This window comes from Belonocnema kinseyi, chromosome 10, assembly GCF_010883055.1.
Source record: "Belonocnema kinseyi isolate 2016_QV_RU_SX_M_011 chromosome 10, B_treatae_v1, whole genome shotgun sequence".
Classification (NCBI taxonomy): domain Eukaryota; kingdom Metazoa; phylum Arthropoda; class Insecta; order Hymenoptera; family Cynipidae; genus Belonocnema; species Belonocnema kinseyi.
Genome location: NC_046666.1, coordinates 57760172 through 57783727, shown reverse-complemented (window position 1 = coordinate 57783727; position 23556 = coordinate 57760172). Strand labels below are relative to the sequence as shown.

Here is a 23556-nt window from a genome sequence, read left to right as displayed (position 1 = left end):
TAAAGAAGTTGAACTTTGAATCAAGAATTTCAAGTTTCAATAAATAAATATTATTTAATCCTTTCCAAAAATATAATAGTTAACTTTTCAAACAAAAAAATTAAATTTTAAGTCAAAAACAGTCGAATTTACCCAAAAAAAGACGAATCTTCAACAAAAATAGGTGAACCCACAACTAAAACATATTCCCATTTAACCGCAGACAGTCGCACTTTTCAACCAAAAAAATATAACATTTGTACCAAAAGAGATGAATTCTCAACAATCTGAACCAAGCAAGATTTTTCGATCAGGGGTAAAAAATGGCAGACAAATCTCGGCTCGAAAATTTGCCAAAAGTTTTTAATCAAAAATTTTAATTTCAACTACATAGTGTAATGTTACAAAATAAGAATCGAATTTTTACCCCTCCCCCCACTATTTTTCAAAAAACAAAGAATTAACTTTCAACGAAAAATAGTTTGATTTTCTAATTGGTTTCTATCAATTTAGTAATCAGTATGAACTTAAACGAAAAACGAGAAAAAGGGAAAATTTCTTAAACACAGGAAAAAGAGGTATTTTTTTTCTTAATCCATATAAATCTATATATAAATATAGTAAATTCTAATCAAGCCACAGTTTATTTATAGAAATGACAAGTAAAAGTTTTGAGAAAGTGTTCTAAAAATAAGGTTTTGGGATGGCTATTCCAGATTGGACATAATACGTTCGGTTTTTTTCCTGGTTGTGGCACCTGCAAAGATTAGGAGGCTATAGGAACCGCTGCTTCAGCAAACAATACTGGCGATGATCTATTCTACGGCCTGAACATATTGTTTGCGGCGAGTAGTAGGCGGCAGATTTATCTGCCTACTCTTATACTCTTAAGTCAGGTAGGAAGAGAGACAGAAAGTCCAGGTCTAGGGTCTTCGACCCTCCAGAGTCCAGACTCTCCAGAAACCAGAGTGCCGACAGAATCATCAAATTCCTCTATGTCTAAGAACTCATTTGTTTCGGATCATATTTGATGAGTGGGATCTACATGATTGCGCTAGTGATTCTCTTGCGGCCCTTTCAAGCCCTTTCATTTAGTTGTACCATTTAAAGATTTTAAAGGGTTAAATCCTTACGGTAGATTTTATATACTTCGATATATCACGTGTCAGCTTCACACTGCCACGTATGTAAATGGTAAAAGATAAGTCTCTTGTGATTAATATATTCTTGTCAAAGTTAAAAATTGTTGAAAATAAAGGTTTGTAGTTAATGAGAATTAGATAAGGATAGAATTTTACTAGATTTGAAATGTTTTGTAAGGATGGATATGAAGTGAAAAGGACTTTTAAACGGAAGAGCGCTCAAATTTATGGAAATATTTGACGCTTTAAGAAAGAATTTTTTTGAATTGGTCAATATTAGGGTGTCTATAGAAATCAGCCGATTGGCATCTTATAACTAAATATTTCTGCAAAGATCCCTTTATCCACAATGCATATTCTTTTTGCGTTTTAGAAAAATAGTACACGGTTTTTTACTTGCTCTCATCAGGTTTGTCACAAACTCCCAATTTCGAAATTCTTTGACTTCCCCTGACTTTTCCCTTGCCCATTTGTTCATTTTCCCTGGCAGTTTTAAATTGTTCTTTTAGGTATAAAAACAAACTTGCACCGAGGGGATCAAAAATGTAATCGAAAAAAGTCTGTTTCTAAATTTAATTTTAACACTTTTAACAATAAAAATAATTAATAGTGATTTTAAGGTGACTTCAAAATGTTTAATGTTGTTTTTTCATTCTTCATTCCACGAAATTAGATTCTATTTAATTTTTGGGTATTACTTAATTTTGATTTTAGTGTTTTCTTTAAAACAGTTTCTTAACCCTAATTTGAATTAAAATTCGGAGAAGAGATATTTTTGCGTTGAAAATATCAATCTTTTGTTGAGGACGATGTTTTATCGTTTCACATTAACGCCATAATCGTCCGAGACCTTCAGGGCTACCTGGAAATGGACAAGACGAGACTTTGAAATGCGCAATTTCTCAATAAATAAAACATTAAAACTCATCAAGGTTTTTTTAAGCAAAGTAAAGGCAAGAGAAAATATCCATAAGCAACATTTTCAATTGACCATAGATCTATTTTCATTTAGTCCAAATTTAGTTATAGTTCTCTACAATAAATAAAAAATCAGAAAACTTTAATTTCTTTTGGGAGCTTTTCGGAACTTGTGTCCAAAAAATACTTCATAACTAGGAATATTTGTATTAATGACGTTCACTATTTTATATCTAATAGAAATACACCATATATAAGTAATAATGATTCGAACTTATTATGCCGTGAGATCTCCTTAAATCACTGACATGGGTGAAGTACATTTTTCTTAAATAGCAAAAAAAGTTGGATTAAATAATTAAAGACAGATTAGATATTCAGAATCCATCTTCTTTAAAATTTCACTCTATTCAGGGTGGTCGTCTTAATCGAAGGAAAATATTTAAATGCAGTGAAAATTCGAACTCTTAAAGCTAAACATTTTGTATTGAAAGTATCTAAAACTGAACATCTTCAATTAAAAAATTTAAGCTTAAATCATTTTAAATTTTGAATCTGTTAATTTAAATTCTCACTTATTTATATAAATAAAATGGAAGAGTTCAGCACATTCAATCGAAAAGTTTGATATTAAATTCCGTTAAACTACAAAATACAATTTTTTAAACTTTTATAACTAAAAAGTTCAAAGATTTTTGGTTAAAAAGTATAAATACACGCCATCATTTTGAATGCATTAAATTGAATAATGAATTCATACCTAAAAATGTTTAAATTAATAATTGTTCAGTTGTTATATATGTATAAAATAAGACACTTTCACTTACAAATTAAAAATGTTGTAAACGGAATAGTTAAGATTATAACGTTAAAAGTTTAAATTTATCGCTCTGAAATTTTAACGATTTAAGTATTTATATTTTAATCAATTTAGTTTCAATTTTTTTAGTATTGAATATTTGATTGCTTATTTAAAATAAAAAATCCAATAAAGATAAATATTCCAAAATTGTAGTTTTAAAATTAAAAAATATGACGTGGAATGGGTTATAAATGAAGTATTTTAGGCGAAAATAATATTTGAGTAGGATTTGAAATTAAAACAAAACATTTCATTATGAACCTATCATTTATTTGAGATAATTTGAAAATTGACAATAGTTTATGAAGTTTCAAAAAAATATTTAGATCTGTGTAACTACTAAAGCAAGAACAGTTCAATTTTTAACGTTAAAATCTATAAATTGTTTAATTTTAAACAGATTCAGAATCGTCCTGTAAAATCAATTATTGTTTAACTTTTAGTAGTCAAATTAAAGTTATTTCTTAAAAAGCATTAATTTTGTTTTTATTTGAAGAACTTCAAACGGTTTTTGTAAACAAAAATTCAGAAACTTATGAGTGTCACTTTGAGTCTGTCAACTTCCACATCGGTTTCCTCGAAACTGGATAATTATATCTAATCAAACGTTTTCAGCCTGAAATGAACCACGCTTCAGCTCAGGAGTGGAAGTTTTATTAGTTTTATCTTTAAATTGTGATTTAGATTTTACAGAGTGTTTTTTTTTATCCCTAGGAAAATCCAAGTTTGTTGATTATCTAGTTCTGTACCGCAATCCATCAATTTTAAAATTCTTTAAATAAAAAATTTTCGCTTAAAAATGAAGACCTATAATGGAAATTTTTTAAAAGAAGGATTTTAGAATGATGCATTGTGAATTGAATGATTGCGTAATTGGAAAGTGAACAATAAAACTCAAAATTGAACTTATATTAATTTGTATTATATTATGTGAAATTTCCAGTGAGTCTTTTTCCGTATAAATTTGACACTATATATTTTGAATGTACCCCAAGTTCCGAACGTTCAAATGAACGAAATACTTTTCCCCATTACTATTTTGCCAATAAATATTGTTCCAACTGTAATTTAAAATATATATTATAATTCTGGTCCAATAATAAATTATTTCGAATGTAAATAAACAAACATTTTAGGACTTCTTTAGTTTACCAAGTGATCAGTAAAAAAATTAATTCTTTTGAACGTTCAGAACTTTAAGCACATATATTTTGAAATTTAAAGTTCACATAGTGGCTGTCACAACATAACTGCAAGACAACGACTTGTTTACAGGTTCCAAGTGTTGTCCTTGAACCAGGAATGCATCTTTCCACACATGCTCTCTTCCGTCACATCAGAGTTTCCGGACATGAGGTTCCGTGGACTTTGCGTGGAAGTAAGTGAGCGCCGAGGATAAGTAAAGTCAGTTCCTCGCATACCTTGCTCTCAGGTAGGTAGGTAGGTAGGCAGACACTTTGATATAGTCTACACTGTACTCTAGCTGCTTGCTGCCGAGCCGAGTGAGGTTGAGGTTCGTGAGCGAGTGAGCCAGCGAGCAAACGGGCCCAGCGATCCCCTCTCCAAGATGGCCGCTGCCGGGTCCAGTGGTCTCCCTGTTCGAGCCAGGTAAGCCCGTAGCCAGGGGAAGGGAAGACCTTGCAGGTGCCGCCATGCCAGTGCATGCCTAACCTCGAAGCCGCGCGGAACAGACGCTGGGCCTTACGTCGCGTTAAACCACCTCGTGTACTCTTCCAAAAACTACCCAAGTTTCAAACATTATCCCAGGCCCGTTCAACAATATCGAATTAATAACGGGCCTGGTTCAAGAATCTAGAGGAGAAAAGTGCGAAATCTTCGAATCTGTTTTGGGCCTTGTGGTACGGTGTTCTGCGATACGGCGAGGCACCGGCTAGCGCGGGTTTATTGCGTTAGGTGAAGTGAGATTCCGTCGATACTGTTCAGGTTTTTCCTCCCTGTTGTGCTTGCCTGCACAGTCGCGTTGTGATTCTATATCTCTCGAATATAATCTTAAAGAAGATTAGTGCCAGCGAACCACAGAGGTGGTTCTTGGAAATCAAGATAAAAGAAAGGCATTAAAAATACAAACATGTGGAGATGAAGAGTCAAAGGGGTTTGACAAATACGAGTTCAAAACACGGCTCCGTTCGCAAGTAGGCACGTGAGTTCTGCAGACTGACTGAAACTGCAAGCATCGAGAGGTCATCGCTCGTCTTCTCCCGCTGGAATGATCACGATGAAGCCAGTGTTACACTCACTATGACCAAACCACACGTGTGGATAGCTACAAACACAAGTATCTCCAAAGAAGAAGCAATTCCAAACAGAAGAATTGGGGTATTACTTACTTACTCTGGATTATAAGGTGATTGTGATCGTGTGGTGATGCTTGTGGATTGTGGACGTGATAGGTGATGCTAGGAAACGCGAGCTGGATTAAGAGGCTTGATATACCGTGAAGTTTCGTGAACCTTGTTCGTAAACCTGTGTAGTGAATTTGCCGCGTCTTCAATTTCCTCCAGAAATGGAAAGGTCAAGATAGTACGAAAAGAAAAAAGTGGCGGAGGAGGAGGAGGATGCCCAGGATGCGACCGGCACGGGTCCTGCTGCTGCTCCTCGTCCTGGGAGTGTTTCAAGCCCCAGGCACGAGATCAGAGTCAGTACAGAATCTCGAGGTCTCGGAAAACGCACCCCCGGGTACGAGAGTAGGTTACATTGATGCTGATAGTCCACCTTATCTAATTGTCCCGGTCCCCGGATCAGCCGTGGATGCCGACTTGATAGTGGACCACGCGACAGGCGAGATAAGAACCAGAGTCCCATTGGATCGCGAAACTAGACCATCATACAGCTTGGTCGCCTTACCCCAGAATGTCCGGGTGGTCATCAAAGTCATTGATGAAAATGACAACGCACCAACTTTTCCAGTCGAACAGGTGGACGTTGAATTTCCCGAGAATTCTCCACGCGACGCAAAACGAGCTCTACCACCTGCCAAAGACCCCGACTTGGGTCAATACTCTACACAACGATACGAGATCGTCTCTGGGAATTATGGAGACATGTTCCGGCTCTCTCAACACCGGGGTCGCGATGGAGTATTGTATCTGGATCTTCAGAACTCAGGATCCCTTGATCGAGAGGCTCGTTCCTGGTATCGACTCGTGATAGAAGCCCTCGACGGTGGAGCACCACCTTTAAGATCTCGTCTACGTGTCAACGTCACCGTACAAGATGTCAACGACAATCCGCCGATCTTCAATCAGACTCGCTACACTGCGAGTGTACCAGAGAACGCTACCGTCGGCACTCCGATTCTCATAGTGAATGCCACCGACTTGGACGCTGGTGACAATTGCAAGATCGAGTACTCCATCAATCGTCGTCAATCGGACCGGGAGGAGATGTTCCGCGTGGATCCGGAAACGGGGATGGTCTATGTGAACAAGCCCCTCGACTTCGAGTCCAAGGAGCGACACGAACTAGTAATCGTCGCTAGAGATCGCGGTGCCCAGCCGCTGGAGGCGAGCACCTTCGTGTCCGTCCATGTCACTGACGTGAACGACAATCAGCCAGCGATCACGGTCATTTTCCTGTCAGACGACGCTACTCCAAAGATCAGCGAGAGCGCCCAGCCGGGAGAATTTGTGGCCAGGATCTCGGTCAGCGATCCCGACTCAAGGACCGAATACTCGAATGCAACCGTCACTCTCTCTGGCGGCGACGGACACTTCGGGCTGACGACCCGTGACAACATCATCTACCGGGTGGTTGTGGAAAGGCCACTAGACCGGGAAGAGAAGCCAGTTTATGACCTCTTGGTAGAAGCTACGGATGCTGGAACTCCTCCGCTCAGGGCGGTTAGAACCTTCAGGCTAATTGTGACCGACGTGAATGATAACGCGCCAAAGTTTCTCCAGGAGCGTTACGAAGCTCATCTCCTGGAGGCGTCTGAACCAGGAACCTCAGTCTTACGCGTGACTGCTACTGATCTAGATGAGGGTGCCAACTCGGTTATCAAGTACAGTTTGATAAACTCGACGTGGTTTGCGATAGACGAGAGTACAGGGTTGATTAGTACGGTCACTCACGTGGACTGTGAGGCTGATCCGGCACCAACATTGATTGTTATTGCCACCGACTCGGGTCGTCCACCTCTTAGTAGTAGTGCTACAATTCGTGTGACAGTGCATGATCTTAATGACAATGAACCCATCTTCGAAAAGCCATTGTACAACGCGACGGTGCCTGAGGATCTACCGGTCGGACACTGTTTTCTCAAGGTAAGCGGCTTTCTTAACGCCTGTGATTACGTAACATTCTTTTTTTATGAATTAGGTGATGAAAAAGAATCGAGAAGCAAAATCTGGTTTGGGTATTACAAATTCCAGGCTGTTCAAGTTAACATTGTAGTTAATCGTGGTTATACATTTTTTTAAACTCAAATTAAAGCAAAGTTTTTGTGATTTACTAAGTAGAAAATCTAAGTTAAGTATTATAAGAATTTAAAGTGCTGTCATAGATAGAGTCTTCAATAAGGGATTAGATATAAAATTGTATTTGATCCAAGTTTTACTTTGACATGGAATACGCTGAAATTAATGTCCCAGAAGTTCTGAACGTTCAAATGAACAAAATTTTTTACTAATGACTTTGAAACCCAGAAAAGGTGTTTGAATTTTTGTTTATTTATATTAGAATTAATGTAGTATTGGAACAAAATTATAATGCATATTTTAAATTGCAGTTGGAACAATATTAATGGGTAAAATGGAAATAGGGAAAAATATTTCGTTCATTTCAACGTTCGGAATTTCAGGTACATCTGAAATTATAAAATGAGAGTGGACGATTTTGAATAATTCATTCCATAATTATTAACTTTTTCAGGAGGAAGTTTCCCTGGGGGAACTGCATTTTCACAATAAAATACAAACAAATTACAATAAATTAGGACAATGTAAAAATTGCAATGTTTTGTAAAAAAGTTACAAAATACAAAAAAATTACAATTTGCACACAAATTATTGTACTTTATTGTATTTTAGTGTGAAAATACATTTCTACCAGGGATAATTTAAATATTCTAAATCACATTAGAACCTAAGAATAAAAAATCATTCATTTTTTATTTCTTATTGATAGTCACTTCAAATTATTACTGAAATTTTAGACTTTTTTGTATCTGTCTGAAATATAATCTGAAAATATTTTATTAATTTATGAAGTATTGGATGTAATTATCCCACAAAAATTAATCAGACTATTTTGTAATTGATCCGACAATTTTTGACACAATTTACGGAATTATTTAAATTTTTCTCTGTAAATAATAGTAGCTGTTTTCCCTATGAGAATTTACACGAAGCAGTATTTAGATTAAATATTTTTACAAATATGATAGAACATTTCTCATGAATATCTTCATTACTACTTTCTCTTATATTAAACGTTTTAATTTAAATGCTACGTTCTGTTGCATTAATGGATGCACCGAGCGGAAATTACTGCACCAGGCCATAAATTTAAATTGCTATTATTTACATATTTCAATCTTACATAATAAATTTATTTTACAGAAGTTATAGTGTAAATTTAGCTAATTTCAAGTATTTTATGCATTTAAATATTAACAATACTTCTTATTTTTTGGGTTAGGATTGATTTAAAAAATACTCAAATATTATATATTCACAAAATTTTTCTTTGATCAAATATATTTGTAAAAGTTCTATTATTTTCTCCTAGTCCAGATTTTTAGTTGAAGTTAATAAAACTTAATTATGCAATGTCAGACAATTTGATTTATACTTGATGTCGAAAACTAAAATTAATAAGCAAAAATCCATTTTTAAAGAGAACTTTATCATGCCAATTTTTTTTCAAATCCGTTACGATAACAACTTGTGAATTATTTGTAAATAACTATGTTTGAAAACTTGGACTTCGGAATTTCATGGTTGCTAGAATACTATAAGTATGAGAGCTTCTTTTTCCGGTTGATATTCTTTGGGGCATATAAATTAGATATCCCTATTTTTATGAGTATTGTGGCAGTAGATAATAAATTATTTAAATTAAGATCAAAAAAGCAGGAAATGAAGTAGAATTAATTTAGGGAAGAAAGGGCTATTAGGCAAACCCTTATGATAAGAAATGAATAATCGTGTGACCTAGCATTTAGTTTTTCTGAGGGTTATAAAAAATTAATAAGTGTTTAAAGAATTATGCATGACAGTAATTATTTCAAGAAATATTTATTCTTGTGAAATTAAAATGGCTGAAAACTTATTTACAGCAAACGAATAATTTGCATAAATTCGTGTATATCGTTTCTCTTAAAATTTAATCTAAATAAAGTCTTCAAAAACTAAATTGCAGTATTGAAAGTTTAAAATAAATTTTAGATTCATTTCACTAATTTGAGATTCAGTTGGGGCCTAACGACACTAATCATGACTCATATGTCAAGCAGTGTCAAAATATTTGAATATCTGAACCTCGTTCATAGATCCATTATTGAAATATATTCCGCCTTTTGACTTCTGATATCTCTCAAGTAAAATCAATGATTATTGCACATATCTTCAGAAGTTGTCAATAATAAATAATATTGAACTTTTTATCATAAATTCAAAAAAATATTTATTTTAACAATGTTTTCTGCAATTTAATTTTCTCTTTCTATCGCTTCTAATCAATTTTTGAAAATGGTTGAATTCGAATAAATTATGACTTTCTTTCAAAGAAAACATTCTCTAGATTTCAGGACTAGCTACAATTCTGTTGTTTCCAATTTTAATCGGAAAGAAGCAAGAGTCAGGAAAAATCAATTGCAAAAACAATTGTTAAATAATTATTTTTCTTAAAGTTTACACTTTTTCGTAAAGAATTTGTTTTCTAAGAAATGATTCAGAATATTATTTCAATTCTGAAAATCATACAAAACTTTTTCTTCCTCCAGAGACCTGATTTTAGAAAGAAAACTAGGTTCAAATTTAATCGAATTTAGAACCAGCCAAATTCAAGCAGGCAAAACTTTTATTGAATATCTTCAAAAATTCCAATTTCAAAGCCTCCAAACAAAATTGTTATTACGTATTGAAGAGAAATCTTCCAATAAATGGAAAATTCCTTATTTCCTAAACATTTATCATTTTCCCCCATAGAAAAAATTCGGTTCTATATATAAATTATGAATCACTTGAATATATTATTTGTTCATTAAAACTAAAAAAATTCTCTTCATAGTTATGTGTATCGCGATTTCAATATTATGGAATTTTTTTAAAAAGAAAATATTTTTAAATATTTAAATATTCTAAATCCCTGTTATCCAAATTTATAGAGGGAGATAAAAAATGTTTTTTTTTTTTAACTTACCTTACCTTTTGATGATTCTCCAATATTGGCAAGAGATCAACATCCTCTTAAGTTGTCACCACTGAAGATGATATTACTCCACACTATTTTATTCACTTTATATTCCGAATGAAAAAAAAATTAAAACCAAAAAATCAGGATTATAAATGAAATTCTAATGTTCAGTAAATTGTATTCGAATGCTGAAAATTTCAGAAATTTATTGCAAATAATCGTCGATGTATTAGAATCGACGATTATTAACCAAAACTTTGACCAAATTTTGAAATTGACTTGATTTTTTTATTTTAATTCATACTTTGAGAATTAAAAAACTAGTTTCTAACGACTGCGATTCCAACTTAATTTAATATTCACTGTTTTAAAATTGCTTAATGGGCATTATTGTCAAAAAGATGAAACGAATTAGAAATTTCACATTAATTATTTTCACTCCCGCACCTTTTTTCGTCGACGAAATATTCAAACGAACATAACCTCAAAATTGGGTTAGTGAATTGAGGCAAATAGCGCGAATGTTATTAGGAGATTGTTCACACTTTTAAACTTCAGAATCAAGAAATGTATTCAGTTTCACCTGATAATGAATTATTGTCTGTACTCTGTTTCAAAATAAGGAGAAAAGTTCACGAAAAATGGAATCACGAGTCCTGTTGCGATAGTTAACAACCCGCGCGAACGTTCTGAAAAAATCGGAACACCAAAGTTGGAACATCGAAACGTCACCTGAAGCATTTCACTAGTCACCTGAAGACAGCATTACCACACGTGTTTGGTAAATCTAAAAGTGCCCGGACTTTTTGAATAGCACAAATCCAGAGCACTTAATTAGCACTAAATGCCTGCGCAAAGCTGATCTTGATACCACTAATAGTTTCCGAGTTTCGCATACCAGAGTCACCTAAAGCTAGCATTACTACATGTTTTTGATCAAAATTACCGGGCACAAAATTTTGGTTTTGCAGAATATATTAGCAATTAATTAGCACTACATTCCTGCGCAAAGCAGATCTTGATACCACTAATAGTTTCCGAGTTTTGCATACCAGAGTCACCTGAAGCCAGCATTACTATAGGTTTTTGGTAAATAAAAAGTGCCCGGATTTTTTGCAAGGCATAAATCCAGAGCTCTTAATTAGCACTAAATTCCTGCGCAAAGGAGAATTTGATACCACTAATAGTTTCCGAGTTTCGCATACGGGAGTTGTGGCTTCAGCTGAAGCTAGCATTACTACATGTTTTTGGCCAAAATTACCGGGCACAAAATTTTTTTTCTGCAGCATAAATTAGCACTAAATAAGTTCTAAATTATGGCATACTGCCCATATCAATATGACAATGTTGTAATTCCAGCTTCCGGGACCTAAAAAAAAAAAAAAATATATATATATAATGGAGCAGAAGCTAACAGAGCTCGTATAACTTATATGAGCTCTGTTAGCTTTTGCTCCATTTTTTAAATTACGTTAAAAAAATTTTTAAGTACAACAAAATATAAGAAGTGGCTGCCGTTTAACAAATTTAAATAGTTGAAAACATTATTGCACAACAGTAACGATAACCTTAAAAATCTTATCTCAAAAATGAAATGTGACTTTGATAGTCGTAAAATTATTATCTTATTTCTTATGTTTAAAAGTACCTATTAAACAAAAATAAAAAATTTAAATACCTATAATTCAGTCAGAAAATGAGTGTTTTATAATTTAGTTAGTGATTACAAGAGCCATATAGTTGAAACTTTTAGAACTTGTACTTTCCAAATATTTTGACAGAGTTTGTCTTGAGAATTTTTAATCGAGCAATAAATAAAAAAGTAAATAGTAAAAAAAAATAATGAATAAAAAGTTACCAAATCATTGTTTGTTTTACATCTACAATTTCTTAAACTAGTACATGCTATCGCCTATGTAGTGAAAATTTAATTTTGTTAACACAGCTTTATTTATTAGAAATAATTTCATTTTTCAAAATTGAAGATTGAACAATTTAATTAAATTCTATATAAATAAAACAATACATCGTAACACAAATATTATTATATAAGTTCAACGAAATTCATGTTATAAAAAATATATTCCATTAAAAATAAACACTCTCGAGGAAACACTTCAAGCTGAAACATTTTAAAACATGTAAAAAATATGAAAACCGGAGACAGAAGTTGTAACTCAATACAAAAAATTGTATAATTTGAAAAATATATGGGAATTTAAAGATAAATATGAGAGGGTGAACACTTTTCAATTGAATTGTTCCTTAGTCAAATAATTAAAAAATGGAATATTCCAAGTTCATTAACTGCAAAGTTAAATTTTCCATCTTGAACAATTTTAAGACAAATGTTCGAAATTGAGCCACTCGAACTTTAAATCTATATAGGATTACTTAGTAGTCTCAAATTTTAGTCTGAAATCTTACTGATAAAAAATGTACAAATGTTTATTTAAACGATTTCAAACTATATTATTTAGGATTTATATAAAAGTTTAAATCTAACCTATTTTTACGTTGAATCTAAAATTAAAATTTTTCTAAAATGTATAATATTAAGGCTCTTATATTTGAAGTGTTTTTAATTTGAGTTTAAGAGCATTGAAGAACCTAGTACCAAATTTACATTCAAAGCTTTAAATGGTAAAGACATATGACCAAATGACAAATCTTAGAAAGAAATATTTAATTATACTTATAAGTATTACGATTTCATTATTAATTATGGTATTTTTTAAAAGAGAAAATATTCCTGATTAAGTAAACCTTTTTAAACATTAAAAATTTCTCATTTTTCTTGATCACCTTGTTATTTTTTCATTACCAGAAGTTGCTTTACATTTGAAATGTTGAAAAATAAATCTACAAATAATCAATTTTACTAATAAATCTAAGAAATTATTGCTGATATTAAGCATGTTTTATGTTAGTAGTTTTCGCTAAAAATAATATTAAAAAAAAAAGAATTTTAATATAAAATTAAAAAGTTTTGAAGAAGATTTATATTATTTTGAATATTTTGAGTATTTTGAGTATTTTGAGTATTTTGAATATAAATCAATTATATTTCTAATAATATTTAAAACTTTTTTAAAATTTCAAGTTATGTTGGCAATTTATACCAGAAATATTTTATTTTATACAAAACTAATTATATTTAAAAACAGATTTACAGTTTGTAACTTTTTTGTCACGTTTGTTTATTGTTTTTTGTTGAAATTTGGTATTCTTAATTTAAAAAATCACAAGATTCTTTACGTTATAATTGTTCTTTAGGATATCATTAAATTCACAATTTTTGTATATTTTTTCATTTTGTTGGTGTTTTATGATTGAAATCGATACCTTCAATGAAAAAAAATGGACTTCAAAGAAGGTAACCTTTATTTGAACAATTTGAGGTTATGTTCGTGTAAATACCGGAATCAATTTTTCGTCATGTTAATGTTTTTCATGGAAAAACTCTTAATGTTTATATGCAATTATTAGATTTCCAAGAATATTTGCAATACTTAAACAATAATGGTGTTTTAACATTTTGTACAGGAAATATCATTTAAAAATAAAACATTTGACGTCAAAAATTGAATTTACCATTTTTAACTACTTTAGGTTATGTTTTTGTTTTTCATCGGAGCTTGGTATTAAAAATATATATCTTTATGTGTATCCAGACTTAAAATATCAAAGTTTATCAATTATAAAAAAAATATCTTCCTTGTTTCTCTTTTCTATTATTCAAGATAATAGATAGAATACAATATACCAATTTTGTAATAATAATAATTTTTTATTTTAATTTGAAAGTTGCGTAGAACAAGCAAAAGAAATAAGCATGCGCTTGCTTGTTTTCTATGCGAAAGAATTACCATGTTTTCCTTTTCTTGAGCTCCTTTTGCACTGTGATCCGTGAAATTTGTCAAAATAAAAATTTTGTTTGTATTCTAATTGGAAAATTGTGAATTGATCCCGCTAACTGATTTCTCCAGGTTAACACACATCGTGGTTGATTCTTGATGCATGTAAGGTACATAGGGTATGTCCAGGTCGAAAGTCTTTATACCAGGTTCTTTCGCCGAAGTGACACGATAGCACGAATCCGAAGTCAAAGAGCGAGTTCACAGATACCGGAGTCCGGTCGCGGGACCCGAGATCTGAGAACTCGATACGCCTTTCTTGGAGGAGGATGACACCGTAGTAAAAAGCTCGTCGCTGCCATTATCGTTGACGTTGACAGGTCTTCGTTAAACCTGGATCGCTCTCTCATTTTCTTCCTTCCTGACCCTCACTCTACCTATCTCCTTTCCTCTTTCTTCTTTCACACTCGATAGACACCCTTTTTCTTCACCCTTTCTCTCAGATTTCGTTCATTGCATTGATGCAGCTATTCACCGGTACCTAGGGCAAAAAGAAATCATGTCGATTATTGAGAGTGAATCAAGTTTCACAGAAAGTCATTTCTCAGAAGCTAATGTTTTTTCCTCGTCGCTCTTCCCCATTCCTTTTCATTATCTTACTTTCGAGGAGGATGACTCGAATTTTATTAAAGAAGAAGACAGTTATCAATATTTTTGTAATTGCATTTCAAACTTCCAGTTTGATACAATTTAGAAAATATCTAGCGATGAACATTTTTGAAATTGCGGACGTTCAAATGAACGAAATATTTTTCCCCACTTCTATTCTGCTCATAAATATTGTTCCATCTGTGATGTAAAATATTCATTATAATTCTGTTCCAATAATACATTTTTTTTAAATATAAATAAACAAACATTTTAGAACGTAGAATATATTTTTCATGAAAGTTAGAAGAATTAATCACAAGATAATTTTGAAGCCAAGAGTTGGACGACAGTGAACAAGTATTGAAAGCAATTTAACTCGTTAAAAAATGATAATCTGTGAGCAAAAAACATTTTTATCGCTATTTCAAAAACACATATTTCATTTTTCGAATTAAAAATAGCAATTGAGCGGTGAAAAGACTGGTTATAAAAACTGGTTTTTAATATTGTTACTTATAAAAAAACACTACAGAACTGTTTTTTTAAATCCCAGTCAATATTTCCTATTATTCAGTACTATGGTGCTGTTTTGAAAAAAATGACACTAATAAGTTTTTAAAGGGCTCACTAATGTTAATATTTTTTAATTCAGTTCTTTAGTTTCTCACTGTAGTTTGAAACTTCTTCGATAGATTGACCAAAATAAAATTTCCGTCATTTCCAATTATTTCAAGGGATTCCTAAAAATTTCGCGAAATTTCAAAATTCAAACAAGTTTCCAATGTGGCTTAAAGGATTTTAATTGATTTAAGAGATTCGAAAGTATTTTATAGAGTTTCAAAGCTTTCAGAAGATTTAAAAAAAATTCAATGGGATTTCTGAGAATTTCAAAGAATCCAAGGAGTTTTATCTGATTTCTAAGTTTTCACATTTTCGAACAAATTTGATCAAATATGACAAATTTCACAATAATTTTTGGGATTTCAAAGTATCGCCCGACCTACGTGATTTTGTAGGATCTCCAAGGACTTTAAAGACTGCACAAATTTTAATACATGTTAATGTTTTAAAGTATTTAAAAGATTTTAAGGTGTTTTACAAGATTCCAAGAAACTTTAGGCGAATTTAAAATTTGCAAAGTATCTGAAAAGGGTATCAAAAATATCAAAGGATTTTAAATAGTTTAGTTTTTACTAAATTTAAAGAAATTTAGCGACTTTTCAAAAGATTTAAGGGTTTTTAAATAATTTCGTATGATTTGGAAAAAAATACCAAGAATATCAATATTATTAAAAATATGCCAATATATTCTAATTAGTTTCTATCGAGAAGTATATTGTATACCAGAATTCAAAAAGTGAACCCCTTCATGTAATATTTAAAAAATTGCATGACACTATTTTAAATTTCTCAAGTGGGTCCGAAGCCTTTAATGTTTATCGCCTTGGTTTGTTTCGCCCTTCTTAGTTGCGTTATACAAATGGAATTTGAACTACCTGTAAATTAAAGCTACTACTATATCAAAGGAGGAACCTTCCCTTAGGCGAGTGGTTAACTATCACCCTCCTCTTGTCGAGAGATGGAGATTAACCAATCGGTTATTGAGATTTCGGAAGCTGATTGGTTACACAGAGAGATGCATTTTAAGCAATGCTGATGGAATTGGCTTGAAATGTTTAACGGTGGCTAAAGAGGATTGATCGAATGAGCAATATGAAGGGAAGGAGAGACAGGTTCTTTGCAAATTTTTTTTCTGTATGAGCCTTTAACCCTGTTGAGTGGAGTCTTTCGAAAAGGCCGATGGACACTCGGAGGATATATGAGTACATTTTTCAATCCAGAAGACGTGCACTGATTCATTTACTTTCTTCGGAGTTTGAATGCAGATGGGAATGTTAATGGACTTGGGCGCAATATTTTATTTATGTTTCATTGCCTAGTTCAATGGTGATTTATAATTGTTGTCGTCTCGGGTATAATTATAATAATTATAGATTTTTTCTTGGATCCTCACCCTGCCCACGCCTCATTTCGTTTTTACTTCTCATCTTACCCCATAGTCAGGTCGCTCCACCCCTTCATTCTCCAGTTCTTCCTTCTTCCTCTTTCTTTATCTTTTCTTTTTCTTCTTCTTTAGCTCTTTTTCTTCTTCCTCTTTTTATCTTTTATTCTTTTCTTCCTTTCTTCCTTTCTTTCTCTTTCTCGCTTGCTTCTTGGCCTCGACCTCCTCATCCTCTCACAAGTCAAATCTACGGTCACGTCTCGCCGGTGGAAACGGGTTCTGAAAGGTGGACTCTGCATGAAATCTGTATTACTCCTTCTCTGAAAATCACCTCTCGGAGATATGACGGCTCCTCGGTCGATGGCATGGAGATGGCGTTTGAAAAATCGCTGCGCTTTAAAAAGAGGTAATTATTGTTGTTCAGATATGTTGTAATTCAGTGAAAATCGTATGGAATCCAGGAGTCCTTTTGAAAAAAATTTGCATCCGTGAGTAACAATACCAATCGCACGGCAATGATTTCTAGAAACTCAGGACTGACACTGTCTTCTTGAAAGACGTAATAAATTCTTTTCCTCCTCTCTTTTTCTTCGCTAATCTCTTTCTGTAGAGAATTTTCCATTCTAGCGAAGAAGGAAATGCTTATATAATATTAGATTTAGTCTTCTATCGCGGTTAATACTATAAACTATTTTTTTAAAGATTGTTTACTTTCAAATTTCATAGGTTATCATTCAAGTTATATTATAGATCATGATAATAAGTAGTAAATGAATTCTTTTTTTTGAAAACATTTTTAGATTGACTTGAACATTAAGATTTTTGAATTGAAACCGTCAATTCAACTGAATAATTAAAATTTTTAAGTTTCCCGCACATTAAGCCATTTTAAACTGAAAGACACTTTTAAAAACCTGATAATTTCATTTTCAAGGCAATTAAGATTAGACTAGATACTAGATGTATCTGAAGTTCTGAACGTTCAAATGAACGAAATATTTTTCGACATTTCTATTTTACCCAAAATATTGTTCCAACTGAAATTTAAATTATAGTAGTAGTTAAATAGAATTGAGAAAAAATATTTCGTTTCTTTGAACGTTCAGAACTTCAGGAACATTTATTTTAACAATTCAAAAGGAAAAAAGTTGTTGAAATTAAAATAGCTGAAGCTGAACAATATTGTTTATCATTTATTTTTAATATGTCGACATTATATTGATACCTCTCAGATTTTTAAATTTAAACTGTTTTAAAATGATGAATATTTAGTTTTGAATGTTTAGTGTCGAAATTGTTTGTATACTGAAAGAATCAAAATAAAAAGTTTCATTTGTATGGCTTTTCAATGCTAGATTATCTATAAATTTTACGCTTCTTTCACGTTTTTTAAATGTTTCCCAAATTCACATGGGTTTTTTAAAATTCTTTTAATTCCCTAATGGAACTGTATTTTTATAATAAAATACAATAAATTGCAATAAAGCATAAACATATACAAATTGCGATGTTTTGTAGAAAGTTGTACTTTCTTTTGAAATGTTGTAAGTGTCCCAAATTTAGAAAAAAATGCTAATATCTATTAGAATAATTCTTGTAATCTATTGTATTTTATTGTAAAAATAAATTTCTTCCAGGTTTATTCTGAATTCTATATGCATTCTTCTGAATTCATTTAAGTTATGCTAAATACAATTAAAATTTTTAATTTAATACAATTTCTTTCATTTTTTAAAAATTCTTTTTAATTCTTGAATTTATGTGTCAATCGACGTTTCTGGTAGGTAGCGGTGGTTTTGAATTAGGATTTATTTCACTTTTAAAGGCCGATACTTTTATTTTGTTCAGTGTATTTAACCTTTTATTTTGAAATGTATTCCGATTGCACAAGTCTTCACAGTAGACATGCAATTTGAAAGTCTACAAAATGAAACATTTTAATCTTTAATTTTTCATTTTAATCCTTTTAAATTTAGAATCTCATTTGGATTCCCTTAAGTTGAAGTTCAGTCTTCCAAATCAAAATTATGTTCCTTTATGGGACTTTTGACGGATTGAATGTCCAAATTTAGGAAAATATTAATCATTTTGAAAAACCCTTTGGTACATTTATTTCTCTGACCAAAAATTGAAGAAAATCCCCAAGATATATGGCCTCTCGTGAACCTTTTTTCGGAAAATGTACCGTTTCATATCGGAATAACGAGAAAGGTTACAGGAAAGCAGTGAGGAAGAGGAATCGCGTAAACATTTCGAGAATCACGAGGCACGATCCGCGTCACGTACAAGTCGTTGGCGATTCAGTCTGCTGGATGCAGAAACGACGGCCTGCGAGAGACGAGACGACCGATGCACGCGAATGCACACGTATTCTCGTTGCACTTGGGAATGCGGCTTATAGTGCGTAGGATTAAGAACAGGCGAACGGGAGAGCATGCCGCGCCGCGGCAGTCGTAAATGGCAACAATTGCTGCGGGCGTTGCCACTCGAAAGCAGAGTGTCTAATGCCAGATGTCAGACCATGGGTAGAACCATTACGGTCATCACTTTGTACCCCGATATCCGATACTATTCTCCTATCCTCTGGGTCTAGGTACCACTTTGGTAACATTTCTATGCAGAATTCGTAGTCCATTTTCATGCACTTCACTCCACAGTGTACACATCTGACTCCACGAGCCCAACTGGGCAATTACATATACAATGGAGCGTAAATTGCCGTAAACCTCACAACTATCTTTACCAATAAAAAAAGAAGCATCAACGGTTCGTTTATGTTGAAAACACAACATGAGTATAACGATGTTACTCATAATTGCAGAAAAAAGTTTTGGTTTCTTACCTCTCGCTTTTATAAATTTACGAGCAGGAAATTTGAGCTCGAATTAGCTTTTCACTGGTTTCGGAAACTGGAGGATAGTCTATAAATTATCTTTAATTGGGTGCATAAATTGTCTTTAAATTCTAGTTTTGTTTTAACTAAAAGTTCCTTGTGAAATTGTATTTTCTTGCAGCGCCCTTCAAACCCGAAACTTTATTCTAAGTTTCAGTTTTTACTTTCCATAGTGCATCGCGAGAGAAGAGTTTCCGGACTTAGAACTTTTCTCCTGAGGAAATTTATTAATTGAAAAAGCCTTTCTTAGAAATGCCTCCTCGTAATTCTGCGGCGTGCCTGTAATCATGGCTGCGGGAGCAGGATCGAGCGATCACGTAGACCAGAGATTTTTCCTGCGTCTCGTTTGCTAGAGCTGCCTGCATTTTACGGGCGTTATGCATCGTGAACTCAAGCTACCCTGAGCCTCGGAATAGTAGGAGTGCGCCGAGCCGTCCGTTCTTCTTGCCAAGACGAGGGTTCTTGCGTTCTCGCATCCTCTTATACATGGTACAACCCGTCCTTCGTCCCGGTCGTAGGTATGGACATTTTTCCATGGTTTCTTGTCCGAAGATCGACTGGCGAACCGAACAACGCGGACGGGAGCTTGCCAGCTATGTGCAACTGCGAGAGATGAGGTACGCGCGATAGCAAAAATTATGTGTGGTTGGGCGAGAGGACACCTTCGAGGAAAATAGTTTGCAACTTATTTCCAAATGATCATAATGTTTCCCATGTCATGATTTCCCATATTATAAGGCATCACGATCTGAAAAATAGCATGCCTTTTACCAAGTGTCTTTCGTATAAGGCGTTTAATAATGAGAGGCCTTACCCTTCTTCGTTAGTACTGTGAATCATAACATTAAGACATATGTTCCTATCTGGGAATCTAAAATTGGATCTCCTAATATGTAGTAGTTTCTTCTACACTGTTTATGACTTCATATCTGCAATTTCGAAGTTTCTAAATAAGAAGGATGATTTTGTATTGTTTCAGTTGATTCATTAATGAGATAGTAACAATGCAGAAATCGGCTCTGCAAAAACATCACTGAAAAAGTAATTTATTGTTTTAACCATCTTCCTATATGAAATAGAAAACTGCTCATTTATTCGCGTTCAGCGCCAAATCCATTGGCACCTTTTTTCCCTCCACAAAAGCTCCTCGATGAAAGTGAGTTATTACAATTGTAAATTTAAAAGAAGTGAAGTGTTTTTCTAAAGAGTTAACGGTGCTCGGATATTGCATAGGAATTGATCTCTCAGAAAGCATTGAATTCTATGTTTATTTTGCCAGGAAGCGGAATTGAGGTGCACTATTATATACGACGGCTTTGTGAATCTATTGTGGGGCAATGTGTTTTATAGTGACGGACGTTTGGCGGGTGGGGGGTACCGCTTGTCTGAGATCCTGAAATGGGATATAGTATACGCGATGTTACCTGGGACTGTCTCAGTATACTCCATGGTTCGCACGATACGTCATGTCACGTGGTTTACGCTATGTTGGGAAACACGCCGTTTTCTGCCCGCCTGGAAAGTTGAAACGAATGCATCCCGCGTGGTTCATTTTAGGATGAACGTTACTCCAAAGATAAGAAAGTGACGCATACAGAGAAAGAGAAGGTAAAGTCAACAGATTTATGAGGTGATTAGTAATAAGTATAAAATAGGGAAAAGATTCTTTTTTCCTTTTAACGAAATTCTCCTTTGGCAAAATCCCCCTTTAGAAATCCTGGACTGAAAATTGGCAGATATTTTATTAACACTCCAAAGGTTCATCACCGGGAAGAGTAATGTGTCCCAGGCCAAAGTTTAACACACGCTTCCATGGCTCATTGCGAAAACGACTTTTCGTCCTTTCCATTCTCCTCGACCATTCTTAATCGTCAGAGTGCACATGGGTTAAGCGCGTGTAATTTTGTGAAAAATTGATTTTTCGCCTCACTTCCTTGCTTACGAATTGAGTTCCGTATTACTTGGGAGAAAGTTGCCTTCGGCTGCTGAAATTTAAAATCCCTGGGGCCCATTGAGGTGAACCTAAGTTTGAATTTCTGTTTCAATGATTATAGTAGCTTCGATAAACTCTGGCATAAATAGATTGCGATAACATTGTATGCTTTAACATTTTTAGGATCTAACTCCAAAAATTACAGTCTTCCTAGACAATAGAGTCTACAATTACTTGATCATACCTCTTACGTGTTGACCTCCTCGTCTCGCATCTTCACGATCATGACTTCTCATCTAATTGATTTTTAATTTTTCTGATGATTCTTGAATATCTAGGTTTTTATACCATAAAGCATCTGTAAGAACCTATACAAATATTTCGAGGTCAAAGAAAGCAGATGCAAATCTTTCAGAATCAAGGAGAGAATACTTCAATCATCAATGTTAAAATACCAACATAGTGACGTGAGTGGGTCTTTACATTCCCCACTACTTTGCGACCCACTTGCGCAAGCCATCTACCGGCAAGTGAATGCCCCCAATCAAGAAAATGGTCCATTTATCTGCTGAAATTTTTCACATGAAAATTGTTTCGGATACAGTAATCAGGATTGTTGAAATCAATCAGTCGACTTCAGATCTCTAAATCTCTAATATGGGTTGTTAATACTTTCTCTGTTAAGCGATCTATCAGATTTAATTACCTGGGGCTTTTATCACTCAGGTTTTTTCGCCATCGTGTCTAACGTGAAACCAGATGGGATATATAACAAAGCCAGCCGGATACCATTCTTCTAATTAAATAATTTTCTCCTATTTTCTAGTATGCTATGTGAAGTGGGTCAGCAATAGACATCAATGCCTCCTAGCTCTTGGTTTATGAGTCTATATCTCTACCGCGAAGACTATAATTTTGGAATGGCTTTCAGTGAATTTGCAGATAATCGATGTTTCCGGGAAAATCTTGATTCTTGTAACTTAATGAAGTTAGCTGATTTTCCATGTATGCGTGAACTGTTGTCTGTGAATGCAGCGGTCTCGAGGCGTCGGGGAGAAAGCGGTCGTTTGGTACTTGGTTACTTGGCAGGCAGATTGGTGTCGGCTAGTCAGGTTCCTGGCCAATACATGAGGAAACGCGTGACGAGAAAAACCGGTGTGTGAGTGCACTTTCCAATGCAAGAGCACGGAGTTGCAGTGGGAAAGTGCAACTAAAGTGCAGGCTGGTCCCTTGGAGCGAATTGTCCTGCACGTGTTGGTACTGATACCTCAAGATAATACTCTAATCGCATCCAACGGTTTCACTCCAATCTAGTTAAAACCTTGAGCTAAAACGATTATCTCTGCCTGCGATTGGATAACTATTAGCCCCTATCAATGGACCAATAAATTCTTTTCAATTGGACATTAATCCATCCTAGTTGAAAGTGATATCGTCTGAAAATACTACATGAAAAAGAGATTGAAGTAACATAAAATCTCGGAGAAGCCTGTCACAAGGAAGAATTAGAAGGTTTTCTTTTTGAGCGGCTCTCGAAGTTGGCTAATTTTCGCCATGACTAGGATTTCTCGCAGGTACCCGGGCCATGTCGAAATCAATTTATCGTGAATAGAAATACCCTTGGAGCACATTTCAATACACCGAATAAATGAGCTTTTTCTTATGTTTCGTATACCGAGAAGAATGTTTGAACAAAAAAAGCCGGCTGACGCAGCAAGAATGGCAAGTTAAAATAGAGACGGCAATAACGAATGGGATAAGTCTTTTTGTGGCGATGCCATAATTGATTTGCTACCGTAGCGAAATCTATAACAGACCCTTTTTTCGCCAATTACTTTTCAAGTCCAGCGCTTGTGATAGCGAACTTGACCTCAGAAGGGATAAAAATGGCCTCGATGCACACATTCACTTAGGAGGAATTTAAATAGAGGAGCCTAAAGAC

The 23556-nt window shown here is 33.8% G+C and overlaps 1 protein-coding gene across 1 annotated transcript in view; it reads left to right on the top strand.

The window, feature by feature from the left end:
- Positions 1–4594: 4594 nt before the first annotated feature.
- LOC117181998 (protein dachsous) overlaps positions 4595–23556 on the top strand; it is a 318444-nt gene continuing 299482 nt past the window's right edge. Inside the window, exon 1 of the mRNA XM_033375018.1 lies at positions 4595–7184. Within this exon, the coding sequence (XP_033230909.1) occupies positions 5478–7184 (1707 nt within the window). The 5' untranslated portion in view covers positions 4595–5477. The remainder of the gene's footprint in view (positions 7185–23556) is intronic.